Below are 20591 nucleotides of genomic sequence, written 5' to 3'. Positions count from 1 at the left end.
ATATCTTAGAGCAGATCTTTTTACATAATTCCGTTCTAGGATAATATGAGTTTATTCTATACAAAAAATTAGCCACTTCCAAAATAAATTTGTGAATTTTTTTTTCTTTTTTTGCCAAAAAAAAAACTTGCCCTTTTTCTTCTCTTTTCAGATATTGACCTCTATGGGTCCAACACCTTTTCTGGCAGTCACATATTGTAAATAGTAGTTTTAGGAAGGTTTCCCTCAATATTTGTGTGTATATTGAAAACTGTTAAGTGCATTTTTATTGTGGTTTTCATCAAAAAACCTAAAAGTATTGTTTAATGTATATACTCTTGTAAGGTTTGATATTTAAGGACCAATTTTATGGCCCCAACAGACTCCTCAACATGGCCGCGAACGGGCACAGGCGTGGCAGACATACGAATGTGAGCTGGAGAGGAATCTCGAACACTCAAGAACGAATGAGAATCCCTTGGAGTCGAACTCCTGGAAGAACCAGGGAGAGGGGCAGGCAAAGACTCCTGCTGCACCAACTCTGTGCTCACAACCTTCGACCTCTAGACAGGCACCTTGAGATCCTTACAACGGCGGATAGGCCCTGGAGACGGAGAAGTGGGAGTGCCTGCAACATGTGCACGAATGGGGAAGCTGCAACACACTCACGACTCGATGCAGAGGACGAAGCAGCCACTGCAGAGCACACTGGGGAAGATACACTAACACTCCGAAACACCAACACTCAGGAACACGGGCATATTGCTCCCCACTCACAGGCAAAGAAAGGGGAAAGTCTTTACCCTTCCAACGCTTGATACGCGGATGCCGCGGAGATAGGGGAGAAGGAGAGGAAGACAGCACTGGCTCCTTACGCAATCTCTTAGCAGGAGGCAGGGGCGATGCAACACGCTTTCTTCCAGTCCTCCCAGCTTACATGGCAGCCAACTTATCTTCCAAAAGAGAGTCCAATCTCTTAAGAACCGCCTGGCATAAAGCCTCAGATGGATCAGCAAGAGAAGGTTCCGATGACATGGAAGGAAGATGCAGCGCACTGGATGGCAGATATGACGTCACGGCAGCGAACAATGATAACAGGAATCAAGTAATAGTTACTGTGATGAATTAGGCACTAACCTTTTGAAAAAGGATGAGCTAGCCAAGTTTCAGAGAGAGGATGAGACACTAACCTGAATTTTTGAAAGTGAGCTGGATGATGATCTTGATAATGTAAGGAAACCTTTTGTTTAAAAGACGAAGTTTTGTGTTGATATGTTCGTCCTATGTCAGGTAGCAAAGAGGAGATTATCGAACAATTAGTGGTCCCTGGGAAGTTTCTTGAATTAGTTTTGAAGTTAGCACATGATGAGCAAGGACATTTGGGAGAAAATAAAACTTTCTGGTGTTTTAGTGGGATGTACTTTTGGCCTAAAATGAGAGGTGATGTGAAGAGATATGTTTTAAGTTGTCATGAATGCCAAGCTGCTGGAAAACCGAATCAAGTACTTCCCAGAGCTCTGTTGTGTAATATTCCTTCAGTAGGCAAACCTTATGAGAATGTAGTTATTGATATGGTCAGACCGTTGCCTAAAAGAAAGGGAGGGAGTATGCATCTGTTAACAATCACTGATAGACTAACCCACTATAAAGAGGCAATCCCCATAAGCTGTAAGGCAAAGCCGGTAGTTTAATGCTTGTTGGATTATTTTCTAAGTTTAGTCTGCCTCGTATAATAGAGAGTGATAATGGCACTAATTTTGTATCCAAATATTTCAGGGATAGAATGATGAGTTAGGTATTAAACTCATAACTTCTACACCTTATCACCCCGAATCACAAAGCATTGTGGAGCGGTTTCACCAAACATTAGAGAGTTGTTAACGAAAATTGCGTAATAACTTTGAATATGAATGGGAAGAACAGCTACCTTTTGTTTTGTTAGCTTTACAGTTGGTACTGAAGGACACTAACGGATTTAGCCATTTCAAGCTGGTTTTTGGTCACACCGCTAAAGGTCTTTTGGAAATGTTAAAAATGTAATTTAATGCTTGAAGAAGGTAGAGAGGACTACATAACTAATCTAGAGTATCATAAAGACAATTAAACAGATGCTTGGCGACTAGCAAAGGCTAATGAGAGTGAAAGTCAAGAAGAGACTAAAAGGAAACATGATCTTAGGAGCGAAAGAAGTTTCTGTGTGAGAGATAAAAGTTTTAGTACAATTCCAGAAAGAAGGTCCCTGAGTTTGGTGCTCTGACTTGAAGGTATCAACATCTCTTCCTGGGAATTTTCCTTGCTAGTTAACCCTTAAACGCCGACTGGATGTATTTTACGTCGACATTTTTTGTCTCTCAGGTGCTGACTGGACGTATTTTACGTCGACATACAAAAGTTTTTTTAAAAATTCGCGGAAAAATACTTTTAGGCCTACCAGCCGAAAACTCTTGAATCACGCGCCTTGGGGGATGCTGGGAGTTCACGGATCAAGGTGTTGTTTTGTTTACAATCGATACGCAGGCGCGCAAGCGCGAATATCTTTCTTGCCGCACTAAAAAGTATCTGTGACACATCTCGGAAATTATTTCGTCACTTTGACATAATTTTTGTACCATTGTAAATTAGCCGTTACATGAAGTATTATATATGAAAATGTGCGCATTTTTATGTAGAATACAACAATAAAATACTCATGATTGTAGCTTTTATCAGTTTTGAGATATTTTCATATAAATAACGATAATTGCCAAAAATTTCAACCTTCGGTCAACTTTGACTCTACCGAAATGGTCAAAAAACGCAATTGTAAGCTAAAACGCTTATATTCTAGTCAAATTCAAGCATTTACCTTAATTTTGCAACAAATTGGAAGTCTCTAGCACAATATTTCGATTTATGGTGAATTTATGAAAAAAATAACATTTTCTTTACGTCTGCGCGGTAACTCTTCCGAAAAAATCATACGTGCGATTGTGGTAATGTTTGCACCATTTTAAATTAGCCGTTACATAAAGTTTTATATATGAAAATGTGCGCAATTCCATGTAGAATACAACAAAAAATAATTGAAGGTTGTAGCTTTCCTCATTTTTGAAATATTTGCATATAAATCACGATATAGAAAAAAACCACGTTCGGTCAACTTTGACTACCGAAATGGTCGAAAAAAGCAATTGTAAGCTAAAACTCTTACAGTCTAGTAATATTCAGTCATTTATCTTCATCTTGAAACAAATTCGAAGTCTCTAGCAAAATATTTAAATTTATGGTGAATTTAAAAAAAAATCTTTCCTTCCCTCCGCGCGCGGATTCTCCGCCACAAATCTCCGAAATACGTACGTCCCATTCTCGGAATATTTGCTCCGTTTCATATTAGGCATTTCATAGAGTTTTATATATGAAAATGTGCGCAATTTTATGTAGAATAAAACGAAAAATATTTGAAGGTTGTAGCTTTTCTTATTTCCGAAATAATTGCATATAAAAAATATATATATAAAAAAATTCGACATTTGGTCAACTTTAACTCGTCAGATATGGTCGAAAACTGGAATTGTAAGCTAATACTCTTACAGTATAGTAATATTCAATCATTTGTCTTCATTTTGAAAGTAATTGGAAGTCTCTAGGACAATATTTAGAATTATGGTGAATTTTTGAAAAAAATATTTGTTTACGCCCGTGAGTTACGAATTCATGCATTATTTTGTGATATTTTCTCTGTGTTGCTTTGATCGTTTTACAATGTGTTATATACCAAAATGATCGCAATTTAGTGTACATTACAACGAAAAAAAAAGTAACTTGTTACCTTTAACCGTTTTGCGCACAGCGAGATTTGAATACAATTATATATGAAATTTCGTTTTTGCACTATCATATATCGCATTATTTATATATGATAATGATAATTTTTTTCATTTCTGATGGTTGCATACTAAACTTCAGGCAATGACAAAAAAAGGAGCCAAAAATGAACTCTTAATCTTGAAAACTAAGCACGTTGTGATTTTTTGAAAAAAATATATTTTCCGCTTCCGCGCTCACTCCGAAACCCCTCCGGCACACGGGAGACAAATTTTTTTTTACCGCTCCGGCGTAAGAGGGTTAAGGGGCTTGAGCAGTCAAGTTCTCTTGGTTCTCAAGAGCTTCACTAAGAGTCCATATGAGCCCTTGCGTCGCTCACCTGACAGGAACTTGACGCTCAAGGCGGTTTTCCTTCTGGCCTTGGCATCTTCCAAGAGGGTAGGAGAGCTCCACGATCTGAGCTATGAGGTGAGGCACACCATGGGTCGGGGGTCGTTGTCCTTCGAATTTGTCCCGGAATTCATGGCCAAGACCCAAAATTCCCTCTGTGCACGATGACAGATTCACTTCGTTTTCCATTCCATCACTGAATGACTTGTGGGTGGTGATGCTCAAGAGCATTTATTGTACCCTGTCTGGTCCCTACATAGCTATCTTGAATGCAGGGCTTCATGAGGTCTAATGTTGTATACAAATATGAATGCCCAAGATGTCTTGGAAGTTACATTGGTTCCTTGCGGTTACTGAAGGTTCGCTATTACAGCCACTTGGGATTAAGCTATAGGACAGGATCTAGAATTTCGAACCCTGAATATTCAAATATCAGAATACACACATCAAAATGCAAAATTCCCATAGAAAACAGCCAATTTGCCATTATTGGCACTACCAGCCAAACTACATACTTGACTGCTCATGAGTTGTTATATATAAAGCACATATCTCCCACTTCAGTGCAAAGATTTAAGCCAACTTCAATGGTAGGTAAAATTAATTCCAAATAATAAAAATAATATCAACCAATTCTTCCTTTATTGTGAGAGAGTCGTGTTACTTAAGGCCAACTTAATTTGGGCAGCATCCTTTTCATGAAAAGACAATCTAGACATACCTGATTAAAATTGGACGTTTCTCTTGGCAGGTCAGTGGAATCTTCATCAACATGGAGGGATTCACCTCCCATTTCACCCCCATCATTGTCATCTACGTCCATCTCATCATCATCATCTTCACCCCAGTCATCCACATCTAGAGGTTCTGGAAGACCAATATAACCATGCCTAGAATTATACTGTACGAAATATATATCACCATTACATAAAACAGAGAATATGCTTCATGTAAGAAATATGTTACCAACTGAAAAAACATAAAAGAACAGAGTGTACCATAATAAAATTACCACCTTAATCAATGATAATCTGTGTTATCTAAAATTGCTCAAAATTTGTTTCCTGTTAGGGTAATTCAACTTTCTGCAGTGTGTTATATATGCCAAGAAGCTCAGTTTTTCCTGTCACATTCTAAGTAAATCCAACTGTTGTTTCATATATGTGTGTGTGTGTGTGTGTGTGTGTGTGTGCGCGCGCGCTTAAAAAATCACAGTAGAGGCATGTGACTTCATTAAATAAGCGAATACCACAGAAAAATGATAGGCAGAAATCCGAGAGCTTTTGTCTTTACTAAGACATTGTCAAGGAACAACTGAAATACAGATTGACAGAAAGTTACCAGGTAAACAAAAGGATCAAGAATACTAGATGGTTAATTGTCAAAAGGGTAACATCAAAGAGATAAGTCAGGATTATCGGATATCACACAGTACCAACCTTCAACAAACACAGACTAAAACGTACCCATACAAAGAAAAACATGTATAAAACTGAATATATTAATTTTGTTGCTTATATTAATCTACAACTTTTTCCATTATGAAGGCATAGAGTTTAAATAAACCAAGACACAAATTTAGAACACTTCCATTGTTTGAATTGATGAAACAAGACTCAACAATATCTTTTTTGACTGTGTCATTACATGGGATTAAAGCTCTTGCATGACTCCAGTTAATAGGATGATCTAAATCTCTCATACGTACAAATATTTCATTTGCATTTGAAATTTGTCCAGTTCTCACAGAACATTGGTGCTGTCTGAGTCGTTGTGAAAGAGATTTTCCAGTTTGTCCATAATATATTTTATCACTTTTTACAAGGAATTTCATATATGCAGCCGGGAACATCTTTAGGAGAATTTTTTTTTTTTTACTAAACTCTTAACATTAATATTACTTAAAACAACATTTATGTTAAAAAGCTTTAAAATTCTAGAAATTTCTAAAAACCTTTCATCATATGGTAATTTTAGAATGTTATGCTTACTAAATTCTAGTTTGTCATTAGTTACATAAAATGTTTTTCTATCTCTTTTCCATACCACATCTACAAAAGTTATTGGCAAAGTTCTCATTGAGAAATGCCTTCTTCCCTACTCTGACCATTGAGGGTGTGTCTTTGGGTAATCTTGCAGGGTATTTGTCGAGCCCCTCCATAGGACGTCCCTAGAAGTCTGGCACTCCTGATTTGACTGGTTAAAACCGAAAGGCCTACAATTGAAAAAGGAGGGGTTAACAATTTTTAACTTTTCCCCTTTTACACATAGAAGCACTGAATTCCTTCACTAAATGTTGGCCAGTTGGCCTCCCCCGATGGGGTGTTCAAATTAATCCTCGGCACTCTGACGTGTCAGTAGAGGCATAGCATCCAATTATTATCTAGAGCACCTGTTGGTGTGTATACACAAGCTTGAGAAAATCTGGTGCCTTCATAGAAAGCCTCGTTGTTAGTAGGGGTTATTGGTGCTAAGGGCTCCTTGTTTATCCTCAAGTCCTTATCTGTTAGACCATTATCGCATCCATTTTCTTTATTCCCCTTTTCTTATTGCTACGCCTCTTCTATGTGTCTATACGCTAATGCATTCTGATAGTTTCCTTCGATCCTATAATTACACAACTACAATACACATATTCTTTATCTATACAATCTATACTATATATATATAATATATATATATATATAGATATATATATATATATATATATGTGTGGGTGTGTGTGTGTGTGTGAGTATATATATATATATATATATATATATCTATATATATATATATATATATATATATATATATATATACAGTAAGTCCTCGGGTTTACGCTGGTCTCGACTTACGATGTTTCGTGGTTACGAACGCGCCCCACCCATAAAAATATAAAAAATAATATTTTGCGTCGTTCCGTCTTACGCGGTTTAGCGTTGTAAGCAAACGTAAACAAACGCGAACTAGTTCCGGGCGCACGGCGGAAGAATACGCTTTGTTTTGTGGGGGAGAGGAACGGCGTCGCTTCGCTACGCTCATTCCTCGCCCATACGCCTTTAGTTTTGGAGGTTGTTTACATTGCCTCTCTCTCCCTCGTGTTGTATCGTTTTTGTAACTTTTTGCTCTTTGTTATGGCTCCCAAGCGCAAGGCGGACTCTTCTGATGGTAGTGCATCGAGAAAAGAAAGGCCATCACCATGGAAATTAAAGTGGACATTATAAAGCAATCTGAGAAGGGAGAAACGCCAACAAACATTGGCCGCTCACTTGGCCTTAGCCCGTTCGACCGTTGCTACCATTATCAAAGATAAAAGAGCGCATCGTTGAACATGTGAAAGGATCTGCTCCTATGAAAGCGACAGTGATAACTAAGCAGCGTAGTGGTCTAATAATTGAAATGGATGGTTATTGGTGCTTTGGTTGGTTGGAAGACCAAAAATCAACGGCGTATCCCAGTCAGCCTTATGGTGATTCAGGAGAAGGCGAAAAGATTGTATGTTCTGCCTCACCTCAAGAATCACTGCCTCAGCATCTCCAGCAACTTCTGGAGGTTCTTTTTCTCTTCACTAACCTCCCCCAGTCTCTACCAGCACCGCAGCTTCCTCTCGTGTGCAAGCCAATCAAATTAATAAAGGTAAGGAATTGTTCTCTCGTGTTATTGATAGGTATTTACATTAAATCATGTGGTATTTTTCAATGTTCCGACTTACGCTGAAAATCGTGTTACGACACATCTTAAGAACGGATCAACGTCGTAACTCGAGGACCCCCTGTATATATATATATATATATATATATATATATATATATATACATATATACAGTTCCCCGTATTCACAGGGGATGGGTACCAGACACCCCAGCGATTAGCTCAAACCAGCAAATAGTTAGAACTCCCCAATAAAAATGCTTACCTTGAAAGTTCAAATACCAAATGTATACTTAAAGTTAAAGTATCATCCTACATCAAATATACCATTAAATTGGTATTATTAATATCATTCAAAAACATCTGAAAAACATTTTACCATTAGAAATATATAAACAGCCAATAAGAGAGAGAGAGAGAGAGAGAGAAGATGAGAGAGAAGAGAGAGAGAGAGAGAATAATTCCTTAGATGATATCAAAGATTGAAATAAACTTCTATAGGCAACACTTCTTCCCCTCCCATAACTACATATATCTTTCCCAGAGAAGAGAGAAAGAGAGGGATGAACAAGTATCTAACTGTCTGTCTATTAATTCTTTTGCTGAGAGGGAGAGAGAGAGAGAGAGAGTTACCACTATGACATACGTATCTTGGAGAGAGAGAGAGAGAGATGAGAGAGAGATTTTGAGAGAGGAGAGAGAGAGAGAGAGAGAGAGAGAGAGAGAAATTGCATACAAACCATTATATGATACTGCACCCTTCCCCTGTCACATTACTTGACATATTTGACAGCTTCCAAGCTTGAGCTTCTCTGGAGTTGAGAAGAAGGAGGGAAATGGATACAGAGAAAGACGAGGGTTAGAATTTTCATTTGAAATTACAGTTATAGTATTATTATTATTATTATTATTATTACTTTATTAAAAGTAATGGCTACTTCAGCAGCGTTACACTTGTAGAGATTCTTCTCTATTTTGCGAATAGCGGCTTTTTCAGTGCTACTTAAACAGGCTAGTAGAGTGCCTATAGAGGTCATGGTAAAATACAGGGTCAAAATAGGTGGTATATATTTGAATTTTTACAGATAACTATGATACCATAGTTCATGCAAAGTCATTAACGATTTTCTCTCTCTCTCTCTCTCTCTCTCGTCTCTCTCATCTCTCTCTCTCTTAAAGGCACAAGAAACATCCTGAATGATCTTCTTAGGGAAGATTAGGAGAGAGCTGAGAATACGGGAGAGAGGCTCTCTGAGCATGCGATACTGATTTCGTCAGTTACTTGAAGTATAACCTGCGTCAGATTTCTTTTTTTTTCTTTACTCTGTGTGTGTCTAACTCCAACCATACCTAATGACTCCTCCCACTAAAAGAACTCTTAGAGCTTATTGGTGGAACTTTTGCTAAACGAGAAAGTTCTCCCCCCATCCCCCTTAGTAAACACTGTTAGCATATAATTTTTCAAAGTCTCTCAGGAAGGTGTAACAGGAAGTTTCTGTTTGCAACTGTACATACTTTCACTCACAATTTCCCTTTGTTCAAATTAACTCTGCCTATATCAAACACCTTGTACACTTTTAGAAACTTACGATACCCGTATATCTCCAGTCCCACTTACATAACCTAACTGGCTTGAAGGTTCTTTTGCACCAGGCAACAATTCACACACATAATTATACATGACATCCACAGCACATCCAGTATCAAATGCTCACAAATCCACTCATGACATTCCATCCTGACACTCAAAAGCCAATATATACTATTCACATTCCTCACTGAACTTCCACCCATAAATGCAAAACCCTCTTTTACATTCATGACCTTCATTCTCTCAACCACTGGGGGTTCACCCAAATGAACTCCCTTCATATTTCATTTTTCTGGTTCTGTGGTCAACTTATCCCATCACACCTACACTGAATCAACATTCTACATACTCCAGCATTATGGCCTATAATTCCACTTATGTATCTAGCTCTTGTATCTCGAACATCCAGGCAAAATGTATAGGTCATCCACAACTCACAAAAACACCAACTGTTCTCTGTGAATCACCAAATCCCATTGCATTCTACACTTCATTTCACAAACTTTATTCCTTGCAATCCTTAACACAGTGGCCTATCTGACTGCATGTGGAACAACCTCCTAAGGTCCACCTACATTAATTCTTTCAGATTCTACCTGTCCACAGCCACAAAATTTATTTCCTGCACCATCTTCTCATACAAATGGTCACTTTCATTCTAACATTCCTATTAATCCTCTCCCTTATTATATGTACTTCAGCCATAGCTCACAATTCTACTTGTCCTGCCTAATCCTAATATTACTTCTCATACCTCTTGAATTCCTGTAATTTCTATTCATCCCACACTCGTTCAACCCACTTACAAAATCATTCTGAGTTCCCAAAAAATGGCCTACCATTACTTCCCAGTATGTCCCAAGATCAGTCCTACAGTTCATTCCATCCATTCTCCTTAAATATACTCGCTTCCAATTCCTACTATCTTCTGTATCTTCAACTCAAAATCCTCCATTAACTCTAGCACGTCCTTCCATTCTAATTGTTTATTCTTCCATACTTTTAAAAGCTAAAGTTTCAAGTCAGTGGGTATACACAGACAAACTCTCATGCTATTCCATATGTACATCCATTGACAAAATCTCATGTTATTCCATATGTACATCTTCACACTCATTATTCTGCTTATATCTTATTCCTTTTCCCCTTTCAACTATTCTCAACTGATCAATCTTCTCTCTTTTACAACTTCGTATCTTCCTACACTCATGATTGTTTGATAAACTCTAGCAACTTACCAAGTTCCACGGCCCATTGGCCAAGTGCATTTCAATGCTCGGCAAAATGTATAGGTCATCCACAACTCACAAAAACACCAACTGTTCTCTGTGAATCACATGCTCTCACCAAATATCCCATGCATCTACACTTCATTTCACAAACTTTATTCCTTGCAATCCTTAACACAGTGGCCTATCTGACTGCATGTGGAACAACCTCCTAAGGTCCACCTACATTAATTCTTTCAGATTCTACCTGTCCACAGCCACAAAATTTATTTCCTGCACCATCTTCTCATACAAATGGTCACTTTCATTCTAACATTCCTATTAATCCTCTCCCTTATTATATGTACTTCAGCCATAGCTCACAATTCTACTTGTCCTGCCTAATCCTAATATTACTTCTCATACCTCTTGAATTCCTGTAATTTCTATTCATCCCACACTCGTTCAACCCACTTACAAAATCATTCTGAGTTCCCAAAAAATGGCCTACCATTACTTCCCAGTATGTCCCAAGATCAGTCCTACAGTTCATTCCATCCATTCTCCTTAAATATACTCGCTTCCAATTCCTACTATCTTCTGTATCTTCAACTCAAAATCCTCCATTAACTCTAGCACGTCCTTCCATTCTAATTGTTTATTCTTCCATACTTTTAAAAGCTAAAGTTTCAAGTCAGTGGGTATACACAGACAAACTCTCATGCTATTCCATATGTACATCCATTGACAAAATCTCATGTTATTCCATATGTACATCTTCACACTCATTATTCTGCTTATATCTTATTCCTTTTCCCCTTTCAACTATTCTCAACTGATCAATCTTCTCTCTTTTACAACTTCGTATCTTCCTACACTCATGATTGTTTGATAAAGTCTAGCAACTTACCCAGCTCCACGTTGGCCGAGTGCATTTCGCACTCGTCTACCATTCCGGTGGCCCGAAGTTTGATTCTCAGCTTGGCCAACACGGAACCAGAGGAATTTATTTCTGGTGATAGAAATTCATTTCTCGATACAATGTGGTTCGGATCCCACAATAAGCTGTAGGTCCCGTTGCTAGGTAACCAATTGGTTTCTAGTCACGTAACAATATATCTAATCCTTCAGGCCAGCCCTAGGAGAGCTGTTAATCAGCTCAGTGGTCTGGTAAAACTAAGATATACCTAACTTATTTTAGCAACTTACCCTCCAGAAACTTGCCCAATCCTTGCACCCAATGATGCTTACTATCTTAACCCTTAAACGCCGAAGGGGTATAATAAAAATCATCTCCCGTATGCCGAGGGGATCTCGGAGTGAGCGCCGAAGCGGAAAAAATCTTTTTTCAAAAAATGATATTGTTATTTTACAATAAAGTTTTGTACATACTTACCTGGCAGATATATACTTAGCTTACGTCTCTGACGTCACGACAGAATTCAAAACTCGCGGCAAATGCGACAGGTATGTCAGGTGATCTACGCCACCGCCGCTGTGGTGGCAGGTGTATGAACCAATCCTCCTTTCCAGTCATAATTTTTCTTCCACCTGTTCCTGAGGGGAGGCTGGGAGGGCCATCAATCGTATATATCTGCCAGGTAAGTATGTACAAAACTTCATTGTAAAATAACAATATCATTTTTGTACATGAACTTTCCTGCCAGATATATACTTAGCTGATTGACACCCTTGGTGGAGGGAAAAAAGACAGAGCTAACAAGGAAAAAGGGGAAACAACATCTGTTGTAGGATACTAACGGAAAAACCTTGGTTCTTACCTGATAAGGCTGAAGACTTCATAGTTACTGTCTATTAGTCTGCAAAGCCTGAAGAGCTACAGCGAGGGCGTGACCTACAGCTGAAAAGACTCTTTGGGTCCTACCGAAGGGATTTGAATATCCACTTACTCAGTAGAATCCAAGTCGGATCATGTCAATGGGGATTCGCCTCTTAAATGACAGAGCCTGACCACTACCAATGCAGGGAGCTCTAGCACAAACAGATCACCTAACCATTCTAATGTTAGCAATACGAATAGAAAGAGATGCCTACCCGCATCCTCTTTCAAACAACCATAAAAACACAATACAAACAATAGGGGAAAAAATTTACAAAGGATATGCTTCAGCTCCCTGCCCCAGCACCGAATCCGCCGATACATACGGGCCTAACGCGAAGCACTTATCGTAAGTAATCTTGACGTCTCTAAGGTAGTGGTTCGCGAATACTGAATTGCATCTCCAGAATGTTGCTTTCATCAGATTCTGGAGTGACATATTCTTGTTGAAAGCCAAGGACGTAGCAATGGCTCTTACCTCGTGAGCCTTGACTTCAAAAGCTTGAACTGATCCTCACCGCAAGCCAAATGTGCTTCCTTCACGAGGCTTACTAATAAAGAAGGACAAAGCATTTTTAGACAATGGTCTACTGGGATCCTTTACAGAGCACCAAAGTCTGTCCTTAATGCCCTTAAGAGACTTCTTCCACTGGAGGTAGTATCTTAAAGTCCTCACAGGGCAAAGAGTTCTTTCCGGCTCTTCCCCTACAGGGGAGCTAAGCCTGAACCTCAAAACTCCTTGGCCAAGGATTTGAGGGGTTCTCGTTCTTAGCTAGAAAAAAGGAAGGAAGGAACAAATCACGGAATCTCTCCTTTGAAACCAACCCTTCCTTCTAGAGCATGAAGCTCACTAACTCTCTTGGCAGATGCTAAAGCCAAAAGAAACAGAGCCTTGAAAGAAGATGACTGGGGGAGGTTTCGAACTTCGAGGACCTCAGGAAACGAAGAACCACATCCAGGTTCCAGCTCGGAATTTGAGACGAGGGTTTCTTGCAAGTTTCGAAAGATCTTAGCAGATCATGTAGATCTTTGTTGTTGGAGATATCTAAGTTCCTGTGCCTAAACACAGCTGCTAACATGCTCCGATATCCTTTGATGGTCGAAACTGCAAGACCGCATTTTTCCCTGAGAAAAACCAGGAAATCTGCGATTTGGGTCACAGAGGTACTGGAAGAGGAAAGCTTCTGGTTTCTGCACCAACGGCGAAAGACGTCCCACTTCGACTGGTAGACACTAAGGGTAGAGGGCCTTCTAGCTGAGGCGATAGCCTTCGCTGCCTTAGCTGAAAACCCCTTCGCTCTGACAAGACTTTTGACAGTCGAAAGCCAGTCAGATTGAGAGCGGGGAGGTTTTGTGATACCTGTCGAAGTGGGGTTGTCTGAGCAGATCTACTCTTTGTGGAAGAGCTCTTGGAAAGTCCACCATCCATTCCAGTACCTCTGTGAACCAATCTTGGGCCGGCCAGAATGGAGCTACCAGCGTCATCCTTGTCGCTTCCGAGGCCGCAAACTTTCTGAGTGTTTGACTCAGAATCTTGAATGGAGGAAAAAGCATAGACGTCCAGACCTCTCCAGTCTAGAAGGAAAGCATCGACTGACACTGCTCCTGGGTCCGAGATCGGGGAGCAGTAGAGGTCTATTCTCTTGTTCTTTGCTGTCGCAAAAAAAGTCGATATGAGGTCCTGCCCCATAACCTCCACAGGTCCTGGCAAAACTTCTGAGTGCAGAGTCCACTCCGAGGGGAGCACTTGATTCCTCCTGCTCAGGAGATCGGCTCTGACATTCCTTTTCTCCCTGTACGAAACCTGGTGAGGAGAACGATCTTCCTTGCCTGAGACCACAACAGCTAGTCCTTCGCTGTTTCGTACAGGGAGAAAGAGTGTGTCCCCCCCTGCTTTTCTTATGTAAGCCAAGGCTGTGGTGTTGTACCGAGTTGACTTGAACTATAGCATTTCGGACGTGGGGCTCGAAGGCTTTTAACGCCAACCACACTGCCATCAACTCTTTGTGGTTGATGTGCCAGGACACCTGTTCCCCCTCCCGCCAGGTGCCTGACACTTCTCTTGACCCTAGGGTCGCACCCCAACCGTCTCCGACACGTCGGAAAACAATACTTGGTTCGGGTTTGGCATGTACAGAGACAGACCTTCTGCAAATCGGAGCGGATCTGCCCACCACAGAAGGTCCTCTTGATTCCTTTTGATATCATGAAGGAGAATTCCAGGTCTAGAGAGAGACACCTCCAGTTCCGGTAAAGGAAGAATTGGAGAGGTCTGAGATGCAACCTTCCTAGAGAAACGAATTGCTCCAGCGAGGAAAGTGTCCCAACAGACTCATCCACTCCCTCGCTGTGCATGCATCTTTCTCTAGGAAGGTCGTTAGTTTCTCTTGGCAACGAGCAATCCTCTCTGGTGACGGATATGCCCGAAAATCCGGAGAAACCATCCGAATCCCCAGATATATCAGCTCTTGACTGGGGATTAATTGTGACTTCTGGAAGTTCACCAGAAGCCCCAACGAACTTGCTAAAGTCAGTGTCTTGTGTAGGTCCTCCAGACATCGTTCTTGTGAGCTTGCTCTGATCAGCCAATCGTCTAGATAGAGAGACAGCCTCACTCCCTCCAAATGTAGCCACTGCGCTACATTCTTCATTAAACCCGTGAAAAACTTGAGGGGCTGTCGAAAGGCCGAAGCACAAGGCCCTGAATTGGAAGATCTTCCCTCCCATCATGAATCTCAGAAAATTCCGTGAAGAAGGATGGATAGGCACATGGAAGTAAGCGTCCTGAAGATCTAGGGACACCATCCAGTCCCCTGGACGAAGAGCCGCCAACACTGAAGAAGTTGTCTCCATGGCGAACTTCCTTTTTTCTACGAAGACATTCAGGGCGCTTACATCCAGAACGGTCTCCATCCTCCTGAGCTCTTGGGAACTAGGAACAGTCTGTTGTAAAAAACCCGCAGAATGAGGATCTTTGCACTAGTTTCTATCGCCTTCTCCAGCATAAGCTCTACTGCTAAAAGAGAGGGGCTTGATTCATGATGGGGTCCTTATGTACTTGGCTACCAACTCCCTTGGAGTCGTCGTCAACGGAGGTCTTGATAAGAAGGGAATGAGGTAGCCTTTGCGGACAATCGAGAGTGACCAGTTGTCCGCCCCTTTCTGGGCCCAGACGTCGGCAAACTTCAGAAGTCTGGCACCCACTGATGTCTGGAGAACTTGAATCCTACTTCTTCCCTCTGATGGATCTAGAGAAGGTCTTCCCTCGTTTAGTGGGTCTAGATCCTCTAGAGGAAGAAGCTCTGGCAGGAGGGACTCCTCGAAAGGGCTCCTGCCTACCTTGGAGTCTCTCTCTTGGTTTTAGCTTGGAAAGAAGAGTGAGGCTTCCTGGTAGACTGGGCTAGCATGTCCTGTGTAGCCTTAGCTGAAAGGGCACAAGAAACATCCTGAATGATCTTCTAGGGAAGAGATTGAGGAGAGAGCTGAGAATACAGGAGAGAGGCTCTCTGAGCATGCGATACTGATTTCGTCAGGAACGAACAGTAAACAGATCTTTTCTTGATCACTCCCGCTCCGAAAAGGGAAGCTACTTCACTCGATCCATCCCTCACTGCCTTATCCATACACGTGAGAACACTGATAAGATCCTCAGGTGAAATGGAATCCGGGGTCTGCGTCTTCTTGGCCAAAACGCCCAAAGACCAGTCTAGGAAGTTAAACACCTCCAGGACTCGGAACATTCCCTTCAACAGGTGGTCAAGTCATTCATCCCCCATGTCGTCTTAGCAGACATGAGGGCAGAGCGTCGAGAGGAATCCACCAGTGAAGAGAAGTCCGAGTCTGCCGAGGATGGAAGAACGAGGCCCAAGGGTTCTCCCGATTCATACCAGAATCCTAGTTTTCCAGTAAGCTTAGAAGGAGGGAAAGAGAACACCGTCTTCCCTTTCTCTTTTCCTTCGAAAGAAGCCACTCACCAAAAACCTCTAAGCGCCTTCTTCATAGAGATTGCAGGCTTCATCCTGACACAGGATGAAACCTTCAAAGTTTTCGAAGTCGAAAATAACGAGAGAGGCGAGGGCGGGGCGACAGGAGAAAGGGCGTCTCCGAATTCCTGAAGCAACAGGTCCGTCAAACGCTTGTATGAAGAAACGGAGGAATCTTTTAGGAATTTCTTCTTTCCGAGGGATCCTGTTCTTCTTCCGCCGAAGATCCTTCACGATTCTTACGATGAAAGGCTGTCTTGTCCTCAGCCGAGAGTCCATCCTTGGAAGAACGTCTGGAAGAACTCTGACATCTAACCGGGGAAGTTATAACTTCCGTTGAGATTCTGCCTGAAAACTCCTTCTTGTCAGGATGAGGGCGTATTCTAGGCTCTTGAGGCCTAACCGAACGGCAAGCCGGGCGAAAATCTGGGCGAAAGGAGCGCCTATTAGGCGAAAAGCGTCTATCAGGCTCCTGGCGCCTGTCCTAAAGGAGAGCGGGCTGCCTGGCGAAGAGCGCCTGTCATGCGGGAAGCGATTATCAGGCTCTTGGCGCCTGCTGCGAGGAGAGCGAATCTCTGGCGAGAGCGCCTACCAGAGAGCGTCTTGGTGACAGATTCCGGGCCATGAGGAGAGCGAAAATCGGGAGAAGAGCGCCTACCAGGCTCTTGGCCTGCTAACGAAGGGCGGCGACAGGAGAAGAGCGCCTGTCTACCAAAGGGCGTCTGGTCACAGGAGAGTGAAAGCCTGAAGGAGAGCGGCTTACCATGAGGAAAAAACGCCTACCAGGCTCCTGGCGTCTGCTAGCGGGAGAGATCCTGTCTCGAGACGAGCGCCTGTCAGGAGAGGCTCGTCTACGGGAAGCATGCCCCTTGTCCGACGGAGAAAACGATGTCCGCAGGAGAGCGCCTGTCCGTTGAAGAGCGCCTCGTACTACAATCCACTCCTGGAGAGAGGGCGGTTACTGATGAATAGCGTAAACATGGAGAAGAGCGCCTGGACTTCTTTACCGGGAGCGAGACGTCCTTCCTACGACAAGAAGTCACAATCAAAGAGTCAGCCAGAGCCGTAATCTGCGCCTGCAGACTAGCCAACACACGTGTAGGAGACTTAACAAAGTCCTTCACGGGAGACGCAGCTCGATCCTTACTAGGAGAGGAAACCAGAAACTCCCAAACGCAAATCCTCGGTTTCTTCACATCCAATCCAGGATCTTCCGAAAAAACTTCAGGGCTGGAGGGGGAGAGTGGAAGAAGCCTGCCAGGCTCTCTTCGACGGCCGAGAAGCTTCCGAGGAGCTCCAACCACGCTTGGGCGAAGGAGAAGGCGAAGACGAGAAGCATTGCCGTAAGACTTCTCTCTTGGCGCGATCCAAGGTAGCCTGGGAGCGAACATCAGGCGCTACCGAGGGGACGCCTGACCGGTGGGGGTTCTCCCTAACCTTCCTGCGGCTTTCGACTTTCCTCCTCCACTGGGTCTGGGAGTCTGGAAGAGGTCTAGGCCTAGAAGCATTAGGGAGCCGATCAGACGCACCCTCCACTGCAACTGGGATCACTGCACAAATTGCTATCACTCTTACCTTCTAGCACTTTAATTTTCAGCTCCATGGTGCGTAATAGTGGCTCTCATAGTGTCCACCTCCGAAGGCTCATCTTCGGGTTCGATGCAGGAAGCAGGGGCTGAAACTGGTAAAGGCGCTACGTCTACAACAGGGTTATCAACTTCAAACCCTCGCTAGCGCGAGACCTACTAGAACTCCTAGATGAAGCTTCCTAACCTTGTCCTTCTCAAGCTTTCTTACATAAGAAGAAAGCGCCTTCCATTCTTCTTCATTCAAATTACCACATTCATTACAAGGGTTAATAAATGAGCAGTTTTTTTCCCATTCCCCCTAACCCAACCTATGCATACTGTGTGAGGGTCTACCGCAGCTTTCGGTAGCCTCACCTTACAATCGCTAAACAGAACAAACTCTGAAACATAGTTGATTTCTTACTTTCTAAATCAGACATAATGAAATTCCAAGAATAATCAAAGAATAATAAAAAAACGGTCCACAAATCGCAAATGCCAAGCCAAGGAGCAGGTAACTTCTTCACCAAAAGTCCGATGAAACAATCCAGGGCGAAAACGAGTAATAATCCAAAATCGAGAGGTATCGACAACAGATTGTAGTCGCCACCGCGACAGAAAAATTATGACTGGAAAGGGGGATTGTTCATACCTGCCACCCAGCGGCGGGTGGGGTAGATCACCTGACATACCTGTCGCATTTGCCGCGAGTTTTGAATTCTGTCGTGACGTCAGAGACGTAAGCTAAGTATATATCTGGCAGGAAAGTTCATGTACAAAATCACTGCACGCTTAGTTTTCAAGATTAAGAGTTCATTTTTGGCTCCTTTTTTGTCATTGCCTGAAGTTTAGTATGCAACCATCAGAAATAAAAAAAATTCATTATCATATATAAATAATGCAATATATGATAGCGAAAAAAAAATTTCATATATAATTCTATTCAAATCGAGCTGTGAGCAAAATGGTTAAAGCTAACGAGTTAATTTTTTTCGTTGTATTATACACTAAATTGCAATCCTTTTGGTGGTATAACACATTGTAAAATAATCAAAGCAACACAGAGAAAATATTATCACAAAATGATGCATGAATTCGTAATGCGCGGACGTAAAAAAGTGTTTTTTCAAAAATTCACCACAAATCTACATATTGTTCTAGAGACTTCCAATTTTTTTCAAAATGAAGATAAATGATTGAATATTACTATACTGTAAGAGTTTTAGCTTACAATTGTAGTTTTCGACCATTTCAGACGAGTTAAATTTGACCGAATGTAATTTTTTAAAATTTTTTTATATGCAAATAATTTTTTCTAAAAGGAGAAAAGTACAACCTTTTTTCAACTATTTTTTGTTGTATTTATTCTACATAAATGCACAATTTTAATATATAAAACTCAGACCCAGAGCACAAATATTATGAGAATGCCGACTATGCATATCGGAGAGAAAAGCTACAACCTTCAATTATTTTTTCTTTTGTTGTATTCTACATAAATTGCACACATTTCATATATAAAACTCTATGACACAGAGCAAATATTATGAGAATGCGACGTATGCATATCGGAGATTTGCGGTGGAAGAATCCATGGGCGGATAGGGAAGGAAAGTTTTTTTTTTTTAAATTCATCATAAATCTAAATATTGTGCTAGAGACTTCGAATTTGTTTCAAAATGAATATATGACTGAATATTACTAGACTGTAAGAGTTTTACCTTCACAATTGCGTTTTTCGACCATTTTGGTAGAGTCCAAATTTGACCTGAAACATGGTTTTTTTTTCTCTTTATTTTGTGATTTATGTGCAAAATATTTATTTCGAAAGTGAGAAAAGCTACAACCTTCAATTATTTTTAGTTTTATTTTACATGAAATTGCGCACATTTTTGTAAATAAACTTTATGTAACGGCTAATTTAAAATTTAAAATGGTGTAAACATTACGACAATCGCACGTATGATTTTTTCGGAAGTTACCACGTGGACGTAAGAAAATTTTTTTTTGTTTTTTTTTTTTTCATAAATTCACCATTAATCAAAATATTGTGCTAGAGGACAACCACTTGTTGCAAAATGAAGGTAAATGATTGAATATTACTAGAATATAAGAGTTTTAGCTTACAATTGCGTTTTTCTATCATTTCGGTAGAGTCAAATTTGACTGAAGGTTGAAATTTTTGCACTTATCGTTAGTATTCATATGAAAATATTTCAAAACTGATAAAAGCTACAACCATGTGTTGTTTTTTAGTTGCATTGTGCATAAAATTGCGCACATTTCCATATAACGTATTAAAATTTATGTAACAGCTAATTTAAAATGGTGCAAACATTACGACAATCGCACGTATGATTTTTTTGGAAGAGTTTACCGCGCAGACGTAAGGAAAATATTTTTTCATAAATTCACCATAAATCGAAATATTGTGCTAGAGACAACCAATATGTTGAAAAATGAAGGTAAATGATTGAATTATTCTAGAATATGAAAATTTGTCGAAAAAATTGCATTTTCCTAACTATACAAACATGAGGTCCTTTAACAATAGGAAGGTAACTAGCGGCAGCTGGGACGGTCGTAAAAGCTTCG

At 40.9% G+C, this 20591-nt stretch overlaps 1 protein-coding gene across 2 annotated transcripts in view; it reads right to left on the bottom strand.

Moving 5' to 3' along the window:
- The window catches only part of LOC135195091 (HMG domain-containing protein 4-like), a 119313-nt gene that overhangs the window by 81395 nt on the left and 17327 nt on the right, over nt 1–20591 (bottom strand). For both annotated transcript variants that reach the window (XM_064221470.1, XM_064221469.1), the window contains exon 2: nt 4895–5040. In XM_064221470.1, the coding sequence (XP_064077540.1) occupies nt 4895–5040 (146 nt within the window). The remainder of the gene's footprint in view (nt 1–4894; nt 5041–20591) is intronic.

This window comes from Macrobrachium nipponense, chromosome 15, assembly GCF_015104395.2.
Source record: "Macrobrachium nipponense isolate FS-2020 chromosome 15, ASM1510439v2, whole genome shotgun sequence".
In the NCBI taxonomy this organism is placed as follows: domain Eukaryota; kingdom Metazoa; phylum Arthropoda; class Malacostraca; order Decapoda; family Palaemonidae; genus Macrobrachium; species Macrobrachium nipponense.
The sequence above is the reverse complement of the archived record's forward strand: the minus strand, read 5'-3'. Positions and strand labels throughout refer to the sequence as shown.